The sequence below is a fragment of the Colius striatus genome, chromosome 4 (genome assembly GCF_028858725.1).
Source record: "Colius striatus isolate bColStr4 chromosome 4, bColStr4.1.hap1, whole genome shotgun sequence".
Classification (NCBI taxonomy): domain Eukaryota; kingdom Metazoa; phylum Chordata; class Aves; order Coliiformes; family Coliidae; genus Colius; species Colius striatus.
The window spans coordinates 15413280-15432896 of record NC_084762.1 but is presented as its reverse complement, the minus strand read 5'-3'; the positions used below and the strand labels follow the sequence as shown (position 1 = coordinate 15432896).

The window sequence follows — 19617 nt, the reverse complement described above, 5'->3', positions numbered from 1 at the left end:
AGAGACACACTGGTTCATCTTTAACTGAGTGCTGACAGCATCTGGTTTGATTTTTGTTTTGCCAGTGTCCACTTGTACTACCTGTTTCCCACCCTGGAGGAAGGAGGATTAGCTACGTACCGCACTGCCATCGTACAGAACCAACACCTGGCCATGTTGGCTAAGGTACAGTTTTATACAGCTCAGTATTTGACACCCATAAGTAGGATACTGCTAGTGCATGGATTGTTTATTGGGAGGTCTGCCTGCTTTGAACAGCAATGTTTTTTCCATGTTTTGTGTACAAGACCTGGGATTCAGGAACTCTTTTTCAGTTTGAAAGTAGATCTTCAAGGTGAAGTAGGACTCAGTGTTTTGTCCAAAGTATGTTTTTAGGAGCAGTAATTTTCGCAGGCAGAAGAAAAACTTTTTAGGACACTTGTATTGAAGGTGTGTCTATATTTAGCTTTAAATTGCACAGGTAATGAAGCTGATAATAGAAATCTAGTGATGAGAAAGAAGCAAAGTGGTTGTTTATAAAAAGACTTCCTGATAGAATATGTAGGAAGAAAATGCAACAGGTGGTAAAGAAAGCGGGGGAAAAACACATTTTGTCTCCTCCCGAACCTACACAGCCATTTGAGAGCCACTGTAAATTGTGAAAGAAATATTAGATAGGCTTTTGGTGAAATGCTCTCTTACCTCTTGGGAAAAATGGAGATGCCTCTGAATTTTGAGATGCCTCTGAATGTTACTTCATGTAATTCTGTGAATGGCAGAGCTTATTACATTTCTACATTATACTGGGGGGCGGGAATATGATACAGAAAGTTGATGAAGTCTCTTCATAAATAATCTGGTATTCCCTTGCTCATACTGAATTGTGTTAGCAGGATTTTTAAAAAACAGGCTGAGACTTACTGATGCAGTGTGTTTAGGTATGCATGCACACATGTCCACTCAATAGTGCTGATAGTTTTCAAGTGCTTTTTAAACTTTCTCTGTTCATATTCACACAGTAATTTAAACAAGCGTATCCAATCTCGAGATTTTGCCAAAAACTGTATGATTTCTGACATGTCATCCTTCTGCTTAGTTCTCAGGAGAGGCATAGGATAGGGAGTGAACACAATCATTTGCCTCCAAAGCTTATTTAATGATTTAGATAAGCTTGAATTGATTGAAATGTTTCAAATCAGAGGTTTGTTTACAAAAATGGAACTGAACCGCCTGACATTTGGATTCATGTTATTATTTTTAAACCTGCATCAAGAAAGCTCATAGATTCTTAAAGCTCTGTTCATAGCCTTTATCACTGTACGTGGGCAATTTTGATTTTATTGTATTTTGATTTAAAATGTATTATTAGATGCAACTGTAAATAATAGATAGCTGTACATTCCTGATTTCTCGGCTTATCCTTTTTTTCCTCTCATATATGTTCTATGATGCTCCTGGTTTCATCCCCTCTAATTAACCCCTGCGATGTCATAGAATCATAGAATGGTAGGGTTGGAAGGGACCTTTAGAGATCATCTAGTCCAATCACCCTGCAGAAGCAGGGTCACCTAGATCAGGTCGCACAGGAACATGTCCAGGCGGGTCTTGAAGACCTCCAAGAAAGGAGACTCCACAACCCCTCTGGGCAGCCTGTGCCAGGGCTCCCTCACCCTCACAGTCCTGTTACTATCTACTATAGAAAAAAGAGATGTCCCAACCTCCTGACACCCACCCTTTAGATATTTGTAAATGTTAATAAGATCACCCCTCAGTCTCCTCTTCTCCAGACATGTTGCACTCGATTCACTTAATATAATTCTCAGCTCCTCAACTTCTGTTGTGCCTGTGGAATGCAATTTTAATTGAGGATCAGATGCTAAATTTCTGTAGCTTCTAAGGGACATTGTAGCAGAAATGTAAAAAAGGATCTGAAGTGTGTTGCAATCAATAAATAAGAAGCAACACACATGCAAAAGAAGCTGAATGCAAGCTCTGAAAATGGAGATAAGCTATTAGAGGTGAGGGAGAAACACCAACACCCAAACACCACCTGCTAACATTAACAAATGACAGTAATCTCTAAGAACTTGAAATGTGATAGAAAATAATTACTGTTCTCCTTTTATGTTGACTCTAACAAGTGCTTCCCACACTTAGAAAGTGCAATGGAAACTCATACATGGTATTTCCTTGTGTTCTGGAGTGGTGAACAGGCTCTCATTCATTGAAAGTGGAAGATTCCTTTTTTCCAATTGATATGTGTCTTAAGATTCTGTGAAACCACAGACTTTAATAAACCTAAATCTCCACTTTTACCTCTTAAATATACTCCAGGAGGATGAAGATGAAAGTTAATGACAAATAACTCGGTAGAAACTTAAGGCCCAGTTGGGAAGAGCCTATTCTCATACAAACTTTGCAAGGTGCACAAGTCTCTTCTTTAAAAGTTTCAATAATGGTTTTGTGTCAAAAAGATGAATATGTAAAGAGAATCTAGTTGCCGTTGCCTGCATTTCTATAGTGGAACTATCATATGTAATATAAGATATCTGACTCATTACCTGAAATTCTGCCTGGCAAGCAGAACTATTGTTCAGGCAACAGATGAATGTTAATGATGAATATTTAAAAAGAGAAAGGAAGCTAGGTGGCACTGTAGATTCAAATATCAGTCTTCTGCTTGCAGTGGCCAGAGGCTTTTGTTAGTGCCACCTGTTGACAAAAAAGCCAGATGTTCAATTGATTGTGTCTACAAGAGTTCCTACTGCTCTTACTGCTCCTACTGTTCTTTTTAGGCAAAATCTTTTTCCTCGGTGTTATCTCTTTTCCATTTGAATGCCTCCTTGGCATTTCTGAAGGCATGTTATATGAGGGCAAATGACCAGCAAAATACACAGCCCATTGCACTATCCATCTGCTGTCAGGCTTCTTTTCTGTCATGCCCCCAGCCCTCCTCCTGATCTCATTCTTAAATCTCACTAGTAACATATTTTGATATGTTTGACAATTGGGTTGTTTGCCTCTGATAAATGTAAAGTCTTCTAATTTTAGCCTATGTCTGAACTGAAACTATGGAGAAAAGTTTGAAACCCAGTTATTGCATAATAATAGTGCAACTGAACTCTAGTGACTAAAACCATTCTTCTTGTCCTGCTAAAGCTGAGCTTTTAACTCTTTCCATGGATTCTGCAGAAGCTGGAACTAGATCGATTTATGCTTTATGCTCATGGACCAGACCTTTGCAGGGAATCGGATCTCCGCCATGCCATGGCCAATTGCTTTGAAGCCCTAATAGGTGAGTCATGTGTATTCCTGTATGCAGACAGTTAACATTTTAGTATGTCTACATGCCACGTTGACCATGTGGAGAAGATGTGGGTCTGTGCTGAGTAGTGTTAGTAGAGGTAAATGATTGCAAACCTTTTTAAAGAGGACTCGATGTTTCCAGTAGTACTTGCACAGACCTGAAAAATGTGGAGCCATACTTCAGCCCTGAATTTTAAACTCTGAAGCTCACTTTCTGAATGCACCACACACTCCCAGCCAGGTCAGCAGCCTGGTTCCTCTGTGCCCTGCTAAACTTCTGTGAATTTAACGTGACATTTGCTAAGTGAGTATTTTTTGGCCTTTGCATTTTCCTTACAAACATGCCGTGGCTGGTGTAATAAAGCTACCAAAACCCTCGAGCTGAAGATGGAGTTCAGTCAAATTTGCTTTTGGGCACCAAAGTACTGATATCTGACTGGCTGTGCTAGTCAATGAATTTATGCTGGAGAACAAATCAGGACTGCCTCACTATAGTTACCAAATAAACAAGCACTAAAGCAGAAATCTGATCCATTCTGTCTACACAAGCTGTATTTTAAATTGCATGTTTTTATAAAAGTTTACTTGTTTGAATACACAAAGCAAGTTAAAGCTCACCGATTTGGCTTCATGTTCATTCAAATGTACTGTGCACAATATTAGCTATGGGAGTGGTTTAGCGCCGATCCAGGTCTTTACAACCCACACAGGCTCCTTAAGCATTTTGTCCTGCTTTGAAAAACAGATCTTAGTTGGCTTAGATGGCAACAGTTCTGTGCATTCTGCCTTGGGCCAAATTGCATTTCATCTTATCATGAAAGAAGAGTTTTCTAACTCTATTTTGTTTTCCATGAGTGCTTTGATCTTTAATTTAAAAATAAAAAACAAGCAGAAAAGGCACACTAGATATGTATCTGTGGCTTTGTTCAAATACTTCTGTTTGTCTGGGATGGAATGATGAGGACTGCTCAACAGGCATTGAGATTAGCTAAGAGAGCAAACTCGCTATTAAACCTCCAATACCAAGTTGTTCACAAAGTTAATTGAGCAATATGATTTGAGCAATAAGTATATGTGGGGTCGGGAGCTCCTACCTGAGAACATTCCTAACAGTCTTGTGTGTCCTCCCTGTCATGAAAATAATAGCCGAAAGTATAAGGAAGCTTCTTTGAATTTCTGTCCTTCTATAATATACCTCTGGCAAGATAATCTTACAAACCCTCAAACTGTTTTCCAAAATGTCCAAAGAAAGTAGTTGACCTAGTGAGGATTCAGGAGGAAAAAGGAGGGGAAATGCACAGCAAGGCAAACTGTTTTCCCTCTGTGTGTGAACATTGACATCCTTTCTCCACGTTCTTCATAAAGCTGTGTGTTGCCTTTGCTCTTATTATGCAGATTTGCTTACAAGAACTAGTTTGAGGTTTTCAGAAGCCCTCCTGTAAAGAGTATCAAAGGACAAAATGTTGATACTGAATTTATAAAGCCCCTGTGTAGATAGAGTGTATATGGTACACACAAGAAATAAAATATGCTAGCACAAGTTTTGCAGAGCTTTTTACTAAGGGTCATTTGCAGAAGTAGTGAGGGCTCTATATACAGTTTTAAGAAGTACCATCATCTCCAAAAATTGAGACATGCAAAGATGCAGTTTCCAGTTCAGACAATGGATTATTGTTGATATGGGGGAGACACTGAGGTTTGGAATAGCCCTGACACATTGTTTGTATGCAGAAGTAATATTGCTGATAGTACAGAATAAATGAAAGATATTTGATAGTTATTGAAATGTATTTTGTGGCCTTCACTATCTATATACCTGATATAGTTAACAGATTACTGGAAGCTACTTTTAGAGATTGCTTCTAGCCTAATTTTGTTATAACTTTGTTCTTTGGATGTATGATTTTCTATCACCGATTTAACTATTTCAGGTTTCACTGTGCATTTTACGACCACTGATTTATGTTGGTGTTTAACATGCTTTAAATTTCTCAAATAGTCAAGTACAGAAAGCGTGCTTTTTAAAAAAAAAAAAATGAGTGAAGATCTTTGACTTTCCTGTGCTTGGTGATTTTTTTAAATAGTACTGCATAATTGACCTTTGACATATTGGTCCCCTCATGCAGGAGCTGTTTATCTAGAGGGGAGCTTAGAAGAAGCAAAACAATTGTTTGGACGTTTACTCTTCAATGACAAGGTATTTATGTGTTTCCATGATTTGATTTCCGTTTTAAAAACAACTAAAAACATGCTTTATTGTTGATTTTTTTTCACTTGAGAATCATAAATTGACAGGAACACACCCCCGTTGTACTTAGCTCCTGGAAACTGAATGTGGCATAGCACATGAAGGACAGCAAGCTGCACTGGTTCAGCCAGAAAATGATGGTGTTTCCCCAGATGTTGGTTGGTTGGTTGCTTAAATAGGGAAGGGTGGGTGATGTGGCAAAGCTGCAGGCTTCCCATTCAGAGTGCTGTTTTAACAGCGGAGATGGATGCTGTGGATCCAGGCAGCATGCTTTGGAGAAATGATGCACATGTAGAGCATCAGCTAAATTGTCCCACCCTTAGAAGTTTTAAATGTATCTTTGAAAAAAATACAAGGGATTTCATCCAGTGTTTACTCAGTTGCATAACAGAAGTCTTATCCATTCTTTCAACTCTATCTTAGATCAGTTAGTTGCAATTTATCCCATAGAATGGCTACAGAGAGTAACTAGTACATAGTGCTGGGACAGCACACGTGGCAGTGGTGAGGGGATGAGTTATACAGGGTTTTCCTTTTTCAAAGTTTCTGACTGTGAAATTGCAAAGCTTCTTAGAAATAAAAGTATTTAGAAGCCTGTTGTAACATCGGTATTTATTTGCTGCTCAGTGCCTGTACTGAAGAAAGACTATATGAGATAGAAGCAAATAAGTAGGGGTTTTTTTCTGTTTTAGTTTTTGCCTTGGGTGAGATCAAACTTACTACTGAGGAGTACTTGCAAATAAAGTTAGTCCTGGGGCTTAAACAAATCTTTTGCTTCCCCTAACCACTTTTTATTTGGTTCAAGGATTTTTCCACCTCTTTGACACAAGCTAATTGGGGGAACTACAGGCAGTTTGAACAGCAAATACACGATTTTAAAAATTAGTTTGCCAGCACTATTGAATTTGCAATAAGCAGAGTCAGCATCTAAAATAGTTCAGTATTTCAAGTAATGACATTTTATTTAGTACTGTGGAATTTGTTAAATGACTCCCTTGAGCATTAAAGGCATCTCTGAATGTTTGCAGGACCTGCGGGATGTATGGCTTAATTATCCACTACACCCACTCCAAGTAAGTGTATCCCTTTCTGTAATAAATTCCATAGCTCTGTTGTATTTTCAGGGATGCTTTTCCATAGGTTTCCATTGTAATGATATCTCAGAAACTGTGCTAAAGAGTAGCAAAATTAGTATATATATTTATTTGCCTTTGTGTTTGTTTTGTTTGTTTTTTAAATAAAAAATGAGTCTGAGCCTCTCTGAGGATTAATCATTCCTCTTTCACTCACATGAGAGATATCATTGTGCTTATGCAAGAAATCTAGTAAGAGATAATATTCTGGCAGCTTCTTCTTCACCTCCTCAAAACTAGGGAAAAAGAATACAAAACCCAATCTATGTTTGTGTTTTGTTAACCTAAAATTAAGACTGAACTCTTTATAGTAGGAAGGCACATTAGTTGAAGATGTGATTCTGATTTGTGTGTGTATAATGATAGCATGGTTATTTCAGTGATTTCAATAGCTTTAATAGCAAGTAAACATTGAAATTATGAAGGTGTCTGAAAGCTAATCAGTATTGAATGTATTGAAGGATACAAATTCACATATTGATCGTTTACAAGGCTGGGAGTTGGTAAACTTATTTCCCCGTCCTTGTGCCCTGACTGAATTCTGGGACATACCCTGAGCAAGTCAGAGAGCCTCTCTGCATGGTAGGTCCTTCTATTTACAGCAAACATGGTAGCATTTTCCAAGTGTGTAGGGATACTGCAAGATTAGCTGTATTCAAATTGTCATCCAGTCAGTCAGGTTTTCAAGGTCATACATGCATCTAAGAGGCTTCATTTGTCCAACCAAATCTCTGATGCTTTGTTCAGTCTATTGACTCTTTTGCAACTGTTTGTGAGCACACCCTTCCAGCAGAAGGTCACTTTGAGGCCTCCATCTGAAATGCCTTGTAGATTTGTTCTGTTCTTTTAATGAGTGTGTGGATGACGTCCTCAGCAACAAATCAGTGCATGAGAAGCTATTTTTGCAACCAAAATAGAAAAGAGTCTTAATGGGAAGACAAACTTTTGAGATTCATCACCACCTATCCTGCATGGTGGCACAAACTCCAAAGAAAATTCTTCTGAGTCTGGATTTCTTTTCTCTTACTTTATTTAACCTTTTTTTTCTCTGCTTTTACAAAGACTTGTAGTCCTGTTATTTGGCAGCAGTTGAGTCAGTAGAAATAGTGATTTAAAAAAAATAATTAACCTGGATAAATGTAGCCTCTTTAGAACAAGTCAAAATGTAAAGACAAGTCCTGCTTCACAAAGGAGATTTTACAGGAGAGGGAGAAAAAAAACATGTGATGATGCAGATGATACTGTCTGCTGGGTTTCCCAAGAGGCTGTTGGAAAGGCACTCACCAAAGGCTTTTAAAATGTGTGGTTTTTTAAAAGAAGAGATGAATTAAGGGAAAAAAAGAAGCAGGCAAGCAACCCCAGTGAATACTGTCACTCCTTACAAGATTTAAAGGAATGGCTGAAACTAAAAAATGGAGAACAGGAGTGAAATGACCACATCTTATAAGGGATAGAGATCGCTGGCAGATTTCCCTAGGGATCTCTGCTGAAGTACTGGCTGTTTGCTTCGACAGCTTAGGGAAGAGGATGAGCAGTGAGGTGGCAGTTTGTTGACAATACCAAGTTATTCAGGGTAGCAGGGACAACAACAGGCTGAAGAATTGCAGTCTTATTGTGAGAATGCAGGAGTGACTATGGAGTAAAAAAAGCAGATGAAATTCTGTGCAGGTAAATACAAAGGAACTGTGCACAACGAAGCAAAGAGCAGCCTCAGCTCCACATGCAACTGAACTCCAAACTGACCATTATCCATCCAAGCATGGGATTTTGGTGCCAGGATATGTAATTCTTTGACATAGTCATCTAAAAGCTCAGTAGTGTTTAAGGAAAAAAGATAAATCAAATGCAATCAATTAATAGAAAAAAGATTGGAAACAAACAAAAAGGTCTTAATGCCACTTTAAAAAACAGTGGCTTTTCTTACTTTTCCTTTAGGCATCCTAATATGGATGATTCCTCCTCTAAGGCATTGCTGTACAAGAAGAATGCCCAGAGTGGCTAGAGGAAATGCTTAAACCATTTCCCAGTTCCAGAAAGCCATTTAACAGTGTCACTGCATCGAGGACATCAGACAAGAAACTGATAAGAAAAGATACTGGGCCAAACTGATCATTTTAATTTTCTTGTGTTATTGTGCCCTTTTGAATTTCATATACTAAGTATTTATTCTTGATTTTTGATACTGAAGGAAAATGGGGAAAAATATTTATGTTTTCTCTCATCTTGACATGCTGTCAGTCTGCCAGCTCTGTTCTAATAATTTTTTAATCTGTTGCTCAGTTGCAAGCAACGTAACAATATTGGAAAACTCAGACACCTACAATTGTACAGCTTTTGTGAAAACAACTAGCCCATGCTATCCATATATAGAGAAGACCGTATAAGCAATATGTTATAAATGCCTCAGCTGTTAAAAAGGCATACATCAGAGCTCACATCTTCTTTGAGTGGGAATTATGCATGAAAAAAGCCAGAGGAAACTCTTCTCTCAGTTCTGTCCATAGAACGACTTGCTTGCTGTGTTCTTTGCCCATGGTTTACAGAGGCTTGCTGTGTTCTGGAAGGTTCTGAAACGATGTCAGTTTGTCATTATTTGCACTTCATTTTATTTACAGCTGCAAGAATCCAACACTGACAGACAACTCATTGAGACCTCTCCGGTTCTTCAAAAGCTTACAGAGTTTGAGGATGCAATTGGAGTCATCTTTACTCATGTTCGGCTTCTAGCACGTGCGTTCACTCTGAGGACAGTAGGCTTTAACCATCTGACTCTGTGAGTATACAGCAAGTCCTCATATAGTTCTGTTGGTCCTTCTGCTAGTATTCTAGGTGGGATTTTTTGTGAATAAACTCTAGATGTTACCTTTGTTCTACAGAAAAGAATAGAGCAGTTCTGTTTGCAAACTTGCCTGTATCCCATCTCTGACAGCAATTTGTAGCAGACACCTTGCAAAAGATTGTTAAAGAGCCATCCCTGTGTTCCTTCTGAACTTTCTGCATCATTGATATTTGTGCATCATTCCTGAGACAGTAGCAAAACATCCTTAGAGGTACATTTGGGCAGAGTAAAGAAGTAAAATCATGTTATTTGTTCCAAGTGCAGTCCTTTGTTCATGATGTGTTAAACTGCTGGGCCCTGTTTTAAAGCAAGCAGTAGAGCCATACCAGTGGTTACCCAGTTCAGGATCTCACATGAGTTTAAACCCTGGTCTTTTATTTCCTGTGAACTGGACAGACTTTGTTCACTACCAAAATCATTACATTCATTAGTTTACTTTTTTATGAGAAGTTGCAAGTAGACAATTTATCCCATTACAAACTTGATGTCAACTGCTCTTCTTCAATTCGTCTTAGATCTGTGATCTAGTAATTGTGTTTATATGTAGCTACTATCATTTGCTTTCTTCCTAAAAGTTGGTGTTCCAACAGCAATGAGCTGTGTTTTCATCTCATCTGCTTAACACTGGAAAGTTGTCTTAAATGCATTTGGAAATGAGTGAGGCTCACTTTCAGATCACTGTTTTAATTTGTGTGTGTGTGGTGGTTTTGTTTTCTCCCTCCCTGAGTGCTTATTGATTCTGCTGCATTGATGTGTCATTTTTCAGAGGCCACAACCAGAGGATGGAATTCCTGGGTGACTCCATAATGCAGTTGGTAGCCACAGAGTATTTATTCATACATTTCCCTGATCATCATGAAGGGCACTTAACGGTGAGACTGCCATCAGTCATGCTCTCCGGAAGAGCAGGAGTGGGATGGAGACTGAAATTATGGGAGCAGCTAGTGAATTATTCTGGATTTGATTAATAAAAGAAGCCTCAGCAGCCACTGCTCTTAATAAGGCTTTGTTAATTTTAAGTCATGAGCGCTGCACTGAATAGGAAATGCTGATTTATGAGCACAGTGCAATAATTCTTGTTCTGTCTGGGAAATGGATCAATAATTTTAAGGATGTCAGTTACAAAATTAGGAGATAAGAGTAGTCTTGTTTAAAGATGGATGTCTTAAATTGTTTATTTAAATAGGCACATCACATGACTTTTTTTTATTCATTAGTTCTAGTGTCTTGAACCTGCAACCAGGCAAGATTCTGTTTCCTGAGAAGTTTTTACAGTCTTTTTAGTCTGATTTACCCTGTGTCTTCAATCTGGAGCTTCTGTGGAAGCTTTTGAATTTAATTTTACTTTTCACAGAATCACAGAATCTCAAGGGTTGGAAGGGACCTCAAAAGATCATCTAGTCCAACCCCCCTGCCAGAGCAGGACCACTTAGAGTAGGTCACACAGGAACACGTCCAGGTGGGTTTTGAATGTCCCCAGAGAAGGAGACTCAAAAACCCACCCGGACAGCCCCTTCCAGTGCTCCCTCACCCTCACAGTAAAAAAATTCTTTTGTTACATTCATCTGTTGTTGATTGCAGTAGCCTTTCAGTCTCTCTTATCTGGGCTCTGAATAACCCAGTTTGGGGATCTTTCAGCAATTTACAGTACTTTAAACATAGGGTGGTAATATATGTAGGGTTTTTTTCCCCGAGTGATTCATTTAGTACTGCAGCTAGACAGCTGTGGCTTTGTTTGTGAGAAAGCCATTTTCTTAAGTTTACTGAAATTTTCTTAGTTTTCAAGTCTTGAGTAGAAAAAAATGATACATGTGTCAGGAATGAGTTGAGTCTTCTAGTTAAAATTAGGAAGTAGCACTGTAGGTTTCCTAGCTACTCAGAATACTTTTCTTGAGTCAATAAAGAGTTGATGGTGCTAAGTCTTTAGCAGACAGTGGGTTAGAAAGAATATGTTTCTTGAGTCTTTTGGGCTAAAGCTGTTTACAAGAAAAAAGCACATGCTGTGACTAAAAGCAGTTCTAATTTTTCTTCACCGGTTCTATAATTTCATGTACATTACTATGGATTCTTCTGCACCATTCAGTATAGATAAAGCCTGAACTTTTGAAGCTAAAGTTAAAAGGGGAAGAGTCTTGTCATAGTAATTCTTTGGAGAAACAAAAACATTAGGCAGAAACCCAAGACTGGTGGGGTTTTTTTTGCTTTGTAGGTGACTTTTAATAATGTAGGCATCAATGTTGTTATAGTAAGATAAACCTTTCAAGAACTATTTGGCAGGAAAGAAATGAAGTGTTGCCATTAATGGGTGTAAATATTCAGAAGAAAGACCAGAATGTCTCCATGTCGCTGAATTTAATGATCAGTAAGTTGGCAAGTAAAACAAGTTGCACAGTCCAAGTTGGTAGGGGAAGCTGCAAAGAGTATAGTGATTGCTTGTAGAGGGATGGCTGTAAATTATGTATAAGAAAAAGAAAGGAAAACGTACTTTTGTCTATGTATTTTGATAGCCATGTGATCTGCCAAAAAAAAGAGGATGAAATTTTGTTGGCTGTTGGAAGATATATATTCTCCATTACTGGCTTATGCTACAGTCATGCATATGCTGAGTAAAGAATGGAAGAATAAAAGACAAAAATCGCTTTGTATTTAGAGTTAAGTGCCAGCTGAGCATCCATCACACATCACAGCATCTGCAGTGGTGCAGACTGTATGTTGCCAAAGTGAGGACTAGCTCTAAACTGTTGGTGGGAAGGCACAGGTACCATGTCTTTCCTGTATCATGAAGGGAAACTGAGTTTGTTGATGGATCCCATTTGAAAAAGGAGGCAAATTCTAAAATGGAGCAAGTTGATAATCACAGTGCTAGAAGGATAACTGGTGGGGTTTTTTTCCATCTCTACTTCACTGTGTAGTGTATCACAGAATCTTATCATTCTACTAATGGTTATGGGTCCTATCAAAATAAATATTCTGCAAAGACAGAAACAAGATCCTCCTCCTATTACAAGAAACTGATATTTGTCATGTGGTATTTCACTTCTGTCTCATAGATTGTATATTGTTCTTAGGATTGTGTTGAGGAAAGTATTGTTTATGTATCTTAAAGACATAAAAAAGAAGAACTTTGGAAAGGAACAAGTAGAAGATGAGCATAAGCAGAGGTTAGGGAGGCAGGTAATAATGCTATCTGCAGTCTGCCTAGTTTATGAAGATCAAGTTGTGAATATCTGCTTCATACATCATTGCCAAACAAATTATGAACATACTGTTCCTTATTTATCTGTTGTCAGAGATGAAGTATCAAGTGCAACAAATAAATCTTGATTTTCATAAGCTCAGTTGACGTGCTGGAGCCAGGTAGCATATAACTTGGATCTAATAAGCTGAGCAAATATGATATGGAAGACAAAGAGAGGAAAAAAGTGTACTCAGTTTCTCAACTCTAGATTACATATAAGTAGTGAAAAAGAGAGACATTTGTTCCATCTCACCTCCACCTCTTATTATACCCCTGACTTCTTAAATTAGCACTGTTTCATTTTAAGCAAAAAAGTAAACAAGAAAAAAAGTTCACCTTAGCCAGGGGTTCAGAAAATTGCATGAAAGCCTAAAATTCCTAAATACTCCTTTAAGCTGTGTGGGATTGTATCTTGGGCAGATCTCTGTGTTTGTTTAGGCAATCTGCCTAGAGCCAGGGTTAAGCATTTTGGGAAACTACTAGAGAACCAGGTGTCCTGGCTAGAGCCATTTCTTGTTAGGGATACACTGGCTTTGCACAGGGATGCAAAGAGTCCATACAGGCTGTCCAGCTATGCATTTTCTTACCTGGCCGAAGGAGTGGAGTGGCTTCCTCGTCTGCTAGTTCTGAAGCACTACACTGCCTTGCTTTAATGGGCATTTGTTTTAAATATTGCCTATTTATTTCTGATTTGATGGCCACTGGGCACTGCTCTATAGACTCCAGAATATTGCGTGTTTATACTTTATGTGGAAAAACATGTATAACTATGTGTCACTTAAACCAGAAAAGTGCAGATTAGTTGTGAAACTACAGGATTATTGGACAGATGATTTGCAAAGAAGCTCCTGAACAAGCTTTTTAAATGCAAGACTCATCTACAGAAATAATGTATCCATAGTATTCTATGTTTTAGTATTCTAGTTTGATGAGAAGGATTGAAACAGAAGGAAAAATCAGCAGTAGAAAGGATTAGTGTGTTTATGTTCATCATTTGAGGTGTGCTGAAATAAAACATCAGTACACTGAGAGAAATGGGTAAAAGGAAAGATTAAAGTAGTTTTTTTCTCCTCTCCCTACCTTTTATAGTCTGGTATTACCGATTGTTACCATTGAGTGAAACTCCTTTCTCTTGCAGCTGTTGAGAAGTTCTTTGGTGAACAACAGGACACAGGCCAAAGTAGCAGAAGAGCTGGGTATGCAAGAATTTGCCATCACTAATGACAAGACAAAAAGACCTGTAGCTCTTCGAACTAAGACTTTGGCTGATCTCTTGGAATGTGAGTACATTTGGTTATGACAGCTTAATACTTCCACCACTTCTTTTTCCTCAGGGCTTGTTTAAGAAAGCTATTAGAAATCCCCCAAATCACTATTAAAAATGTATGTTCAGATTTTTAAATTAATTATTCCTATACCTCTGAAAGGCAGATTTTTGAACACCAGCCTAGATTTGTGAAGTCTGTATGAAAACACGGAAGAGACGTAATTGCATATGCAGAGTGACAGGCTTAGACACTGAGGTGTCGGGATGACCAGGTCAAAAGCATATCTAAAAAAGTTAAAGCTTGTCATCCAAGTCGCACTATTTAACATCAGTTTCAGTGTTTCACTAGTGTGTTCTTATCACTGGTGGAAGATACCTTCTTTCAGCAGATGAATATTTCTGTGGTTCATTTGCCTTCATTTTAGGAGGTTTCACAATTGTCATTCCACAAGAGAGAAAGCTACGTGGAAATTAAATTCTGTTTAGCTTATTTACGTAAGTTTGTGCTGCCTTCTTTCCAGAGAAACTGGAAACAGTGATAAATATTCTGCAGAGAAAGTTAATCCACATCTTGGATATTGTGATATATTTTGTGAGCCATTCAGGCCCATCGGCTTTTGCCAAATCCTCTGAGCAAATGGAAATAGCACACAAACAGGAGTGATGTATATCTGCATTTTTTTAATGGTACCCAGTAGTGATTTATTTGTAAGTATCTATGGTCTTCATGGTTAAAATGTGAGATTAGGAGCTGAGTGTTGTTTCTAGCTCTTTAAATGACTGAGTGGATTTGGGTAAGTCACTTAATCTCTTGGTCAACTTCATTTTTTTCTGCGAATGCAGGATAATAATACCCTCATCAGATCACTGCTGTGAACTATAATTGAATGTGGCTTTAGAGTATGCAGAGATACACGTTTCTAAAAATGCAAGCCATTAACATTCTCCTTGTGTGAGTGACAGCACCTTTCTTTTATTTCCCCAGCCTTTATTGCTGCCTTGTACATTGATAAAGATTTGGAATACGTTCACACTTTCATGAATGTTTGTTTTTTTCCACGGCTAAAGGTAAGAACAGTCAGGTTCCTACATTTCTGTCACTATGTTTTAGCACATAATTGTGTTTGGGACTCTTACCACACTCTCTCAATCATAAAAGCATCTTTGTGAACTTCTTACAGGAATTTATTTTAAATCAAGACTGGAATGATCCTAAGTCTCAGCTTCAACAGTGCTGCTTGACTCTCAGGACGGAAGGAAAAGAGCCAGACATTCCTCTTTACAAGTAAGAACTGACATCTTACCGATACAAGCTGATTATCAGTTTTCTTGTATGTGGAGGAAAATATGATCAGTCACCCTGTGTTTTTTCCATAGTTTGTGTTTATTGAGGTTATCCAAGCCCTCCGGTCTCTCTTTGTCTGAAGATGGAAAACATTGAACTACTCCAAGCTTTAGGTGTTTTAAGCCATTACAAGGAAGAATTATTAAGCATTTTACCTTGTACAATTGCAAGGGAAACTGGATTTTTTATGTTCAAAGGGACTGTTTTGTTGGCATCATTCTGTATTTGTTCTTTTAATGTAAGGAATGTCAATATTTTAAATGAGATGAATGGGACAATGGCTGTTTGAGTATGAGGTCAAGATACCTCCATTCTGTTTTCAGGAATAGTATGAAGTTTCTCAGCACTCTACATTATTATGCAAACATGATAATTACCATGTGTTACACATCCTGATTGTAGGCTCTGTTTCCAACATGGAGAGTCAGGCACTACAGGGCAACACAAGATTTGGGCATTTTGATTGCACAGTGCAGGCAACTGAACGTCTTCCTGTTTCAGTGGTAGGTCAGGGCAACGAACCTCTGAACTGGTATATCTCAGAAACCTGAAGCTGGATGGGATAGAACTCCCTTCAGTTAAAAAATAGTATAATACCTGCTTCAAAGAGACAATAATAAACTTAAGGTTGCATATTGCATCTATATCCATTCAGTCAACGTAGGAATGAGTGTTAGCCCTCAAAAGAAGAGAAAATGACTATGAAAGTTCAAGTCTTGTGTTGCTGGGATTATTATATCAAAAAAGGTATGAAGAGTGTAAGTCTAAGGGCATTTGTCACCTTTACTGAGGTAAAGTTTTCAATGAAATGTAGCAATTCAGTTATAGTGACAAACAATGCACTTCAGAAACATGATCACTTTAACAGTGCTGCTGGTGCTCTGCAGCTCTGACTCCTCCGTGGCCCTGTATGAGGGCTCACAGCTTTGTCTCGAGTAGGGAGATGAATACAAGAAAAACAACTCCTGATTCTTGTAAAACCCACTGAGTATCAAGTATCAAATGTTTGATTTGTTTTGTTGTGATGATAAATTGATTTTTCTGGTACAGCTTAGAGCTAGTAATATGCTGTTATCTTCCTATTATCTTGTTAAATTCCCGTTCTTGGGGTCATCTGTTTCACTGCAGTCCATACTGTTGCTTTTAACTTACAGGTGGGTTTCATTTGCTCACAGCACACAGAGACAGAGTACTATAGTTAGACACTTAAAAAATTGATGTGAAATTAGTGCTCTTTCCAAAAGCAAACAAGATAGTGGACAGAACTCAAGCTGACTGTGGGGAGAGATTTGGGACATCAGGAAGAAACAGCAGCAGAAGCAGTTTGTTGCACCTCTAGGGAATTATCTTTTTTTCCTCTCCTTTACATGGTTGTTGATGCATGTCCTAGACTTCAGTTCAAGTGGAAAGTTTGTAACTGTAACTTCTGAAAGCTACTGGGAAATTTCTTTGTACTGGGATAATTCAGTATGCAGAGAGCTACCATGTCCCATATAAAGCCCTCTTAAAAACTTGCTAACTGCACAACTCTCAGGGACTAAACTTTTAGTGCACACAATAGTCACATTGCTGTGATTATTTGCTGTTGCCCAGCTGCATACAATTTCTATGAGTGTTTTCACAGTGTTTAAGCACTTTGTGTTACAGTTTGCATTTTTGCTTATAAGTTAAAGAGTTGCCATGTGGTGCTCTTGAGGGAACCTGAGGGAATAAATACCGCAGAATCATAACTAATAAAATCAAGGTGCATTTTATGTGATTTTTTTCTCTTTTTTATGCATGCTCTACTGGCCATCTGTGCGTTAATCTGATTTATACAGGCATTTTTCAACCCTTGCTCTGTGCTTTGCACTAATTCCCCTATATGTATTGACCAGACTGAAAGCTTGGTGATGTGTGTGGTGTGAACAGATTCTGGTTTTTAATACTTCCTGCTTGAATAAATGATATCTTTCTCATTTCAGGACGTTGCAGACAGTGGGTCCATCTCATGCCAGGACATACACAGTAGCCGTTTACTTCAAAGGGGAAAGAATAGGATGTGGTAAAGGCCCAAGGTATTGTGAAAAATTAATCATGTCATGTTAAAAGTTGAGTGTGGCAGTGTCCAAAATGACTAGCTGTGGAGATAGACAAGTGTGTGACAGATAACTTGACTAAGGACAAGTTCCCTTTTCCTTAGAAATGGTGAACTGTAGAGCCCTCTTCAAGCTATTCTGAGTTTCTGCCTCAGGAATGCCTGAAAGGTTCAACATCTCTATCGTTTTGGGTCTTAAGCTTTTTTGGTGAACTTTCCTACAAGGTGGCTAGCAATGCTTAACCATTCTGTGGCTCTCAGACTAGAGACTGCAAAACAGCTTCCAGGAAACTGACTTTATCTTTGTTTTGCCACTGGATTGCTGTCCAACTGAAGCTGGCAAGTCAAGGGGGCAAGGCTCTCAGGTCTTTTATTCCAATGTTATTACTTCTAGGTATCCCAAAGACCTCATCTTATTTTCTGCAACCAAATCCAGTGGTGGTTGTAAAAATATCATTGGTTTTATAGCGTTCACACTTCTGTGATTTTGTTCCTTATTTTCTCTCAAGTGAAAGTGAATGCTTCAGTGAAGAATGGACTAGAATATTCTGTGAGTGTTATTGATCTAAGTTTAAAAGTATTCTACTGGAGTCGTAGTGCTATTGCTCACATATTTATGGAAAGGTTGATATGTCTGGGAATTACTAGCTGCTGGTTATCCAAAGAGTTTTATTACGAAAAAGTAGCTAGTGTTCTACTTTGTCAGAAACTGTAATTTATTCTGTGCAGCTTAGATCTCACATAACACGTTTTCCTTTGGCTTTCACAGTATTCAGCAGGCAGAAATGGGAGCTGCAATGGACGCACTTGAAAAATGTAAGAGATTTGGGAAACAAAACAATTTCTAGTTTACTTCCTTGGTGTGCAGTGAAGTGAGGTGGAGGTTTTGTGGGGGGTAAGATTTGGATAGAACATATGTGCCAAATGTCAGCGTCTAAGCAGCAGGTTTTCCTTTTATTAATTTCATGACAATTTTGTAACAGGTATTTTGATATTATACCCCCAGGTATTTTTTAGAAGGAGTTGATCAGCTATAGAGGTTGCAACTTAGGGAGAACCCTCTCCAATTAAGTTTCATTGAGATTTTCCATGCTTAAATATGCAGTGGGATAAGACTTCTTACTCTCTTACAGTGTGGTGGTTTCATTCTCTCATTTAGGGGAGGAGGAAATTACTTTTCAGTTGCCAATTCAGAAAATAAAATTGGTCTCAGATTATATACTAGACTGGGTTAAAATCTAACAGGCAGATCCCCAGCCAACGTATGTCAATATTTATCTTTTAAGAATGGCTTACATCAGCTGAGGATATATATCAGCTGAGGATACAGTGATCTGCATATGCACCTCTCAAATTTATGCCCAAGATAGCCAGCACGGGAGCAGTCCTTCATTGCTGTGAAGCCTTGGATATGAACAGAATGATTTTGTGCAGACTTGAAAGACCTTCAGTTAGTTGAGTTCAAGTGCCAGGTGTAGACATACTGTCAGCAAATAGATTACAAGCATTTTGTGCAGCAGAAGCTCTCTATTCATAAGAATGTGGAGAGGTACACTTTTGGGTTTGATTTGAAGCAAACATATACAAGTCTTTAGATGCCAAAGGCTGTTATGTCTGAAAAATCGTAGACCTTAAATTTCTGAAGACAATGTATCCCTGTAATTCAGATTTTTTGTAATACTTCTCTGCTAGGCATATACTTCTCACCAGAAGTAAATCTGAAAGGTAGAAAAACATAACTTCTCTGATGAGTATCTGCAAAATGTTCCTGAAGTTTTCTTTGAGTGTTGGACTAGGTGATCCATAGAAGTCCCTTCCGACCTCTACCATTCTGAGGTTCTGTGTGGTTCTGTTTTTTTCCTGTGGCAGTATCGCCACTCAGAGAGCTGTGAGCTTCATCTCCTGTCAGTCCAAGGACTTCACAGCACTTTTCTGACATACGTATTTGTTTGACTGCCATTGACCTCTAGAGGTCTGTATTCCAAGCACCCCTGAAAACACAGCCAGCTTCCAAGTTAGGTCATGTTTCTCCTTCGTGTTGCCTTCCTGGTCAAGTTTTGACTCTCTTTAGGAACAGAGGCTCCACAGCTCTTGTGAGCACCTGTTCTGTGATGTATATGTTTGTAGAAGAGAGATTTTTTTCAGTGTGGGTTTTCTTTTTCTAGTGCATAAGTAGTTAACTTCA

General features: G+C 38.4%; 1 protein-coding gene across 2 annotated transcripts in view; it reads left to right on the top strand.

Annotated features, from left to right (window-relative positions):
• Positions 1 to 19617, top strand: part of DROSHA (drosha ribonuclease III) — a 72543-nt gene that overhangs the window by 50520 nt on the left and 2406 nt on the right. For both annotated transcript variants that reach the window (XM_061994867.1, XM_061994866.1), the window contains exons 21-31: positions 66 to 165; positions 3172 to 3274; positions 5412 to 5482; positions 6562 to 6606; positions 9282 to 9439; positions 10272 to 10377; positions 13882 to 14023; positions 14996 to 15078; positions 15192 to 15295; positions 17320 to 17412; positions 18202 to 18248. In XM_061994867.1, the coding sequence (XP_061850851.1) occupies positions 66 to 165; positions 3172 to 3274; positions 5412 to 5482; positions 6562 to 6606; positions 9282 to 9439; positions 10272 to 10377; positions 13882 to 14023; positions 14996 to 15078; positions 15192 to 15295; positions 17320 to 17412; positions 18202 to 18248 (1052 nt within the window). The remainder of the gene's footprint in view (positions 1 to 65; positions 166 to 3171; positions 3275 to 5411; positions 5483 to 6561; positions 6607 to 9281; positions 9440 to 10271; positions 10378 to 13881; positions 14024 to 14995; positions 15079 to 15191; positions 15296 to 17319; positions 17413 to 18201; positions 18249 to 19617) is intronic.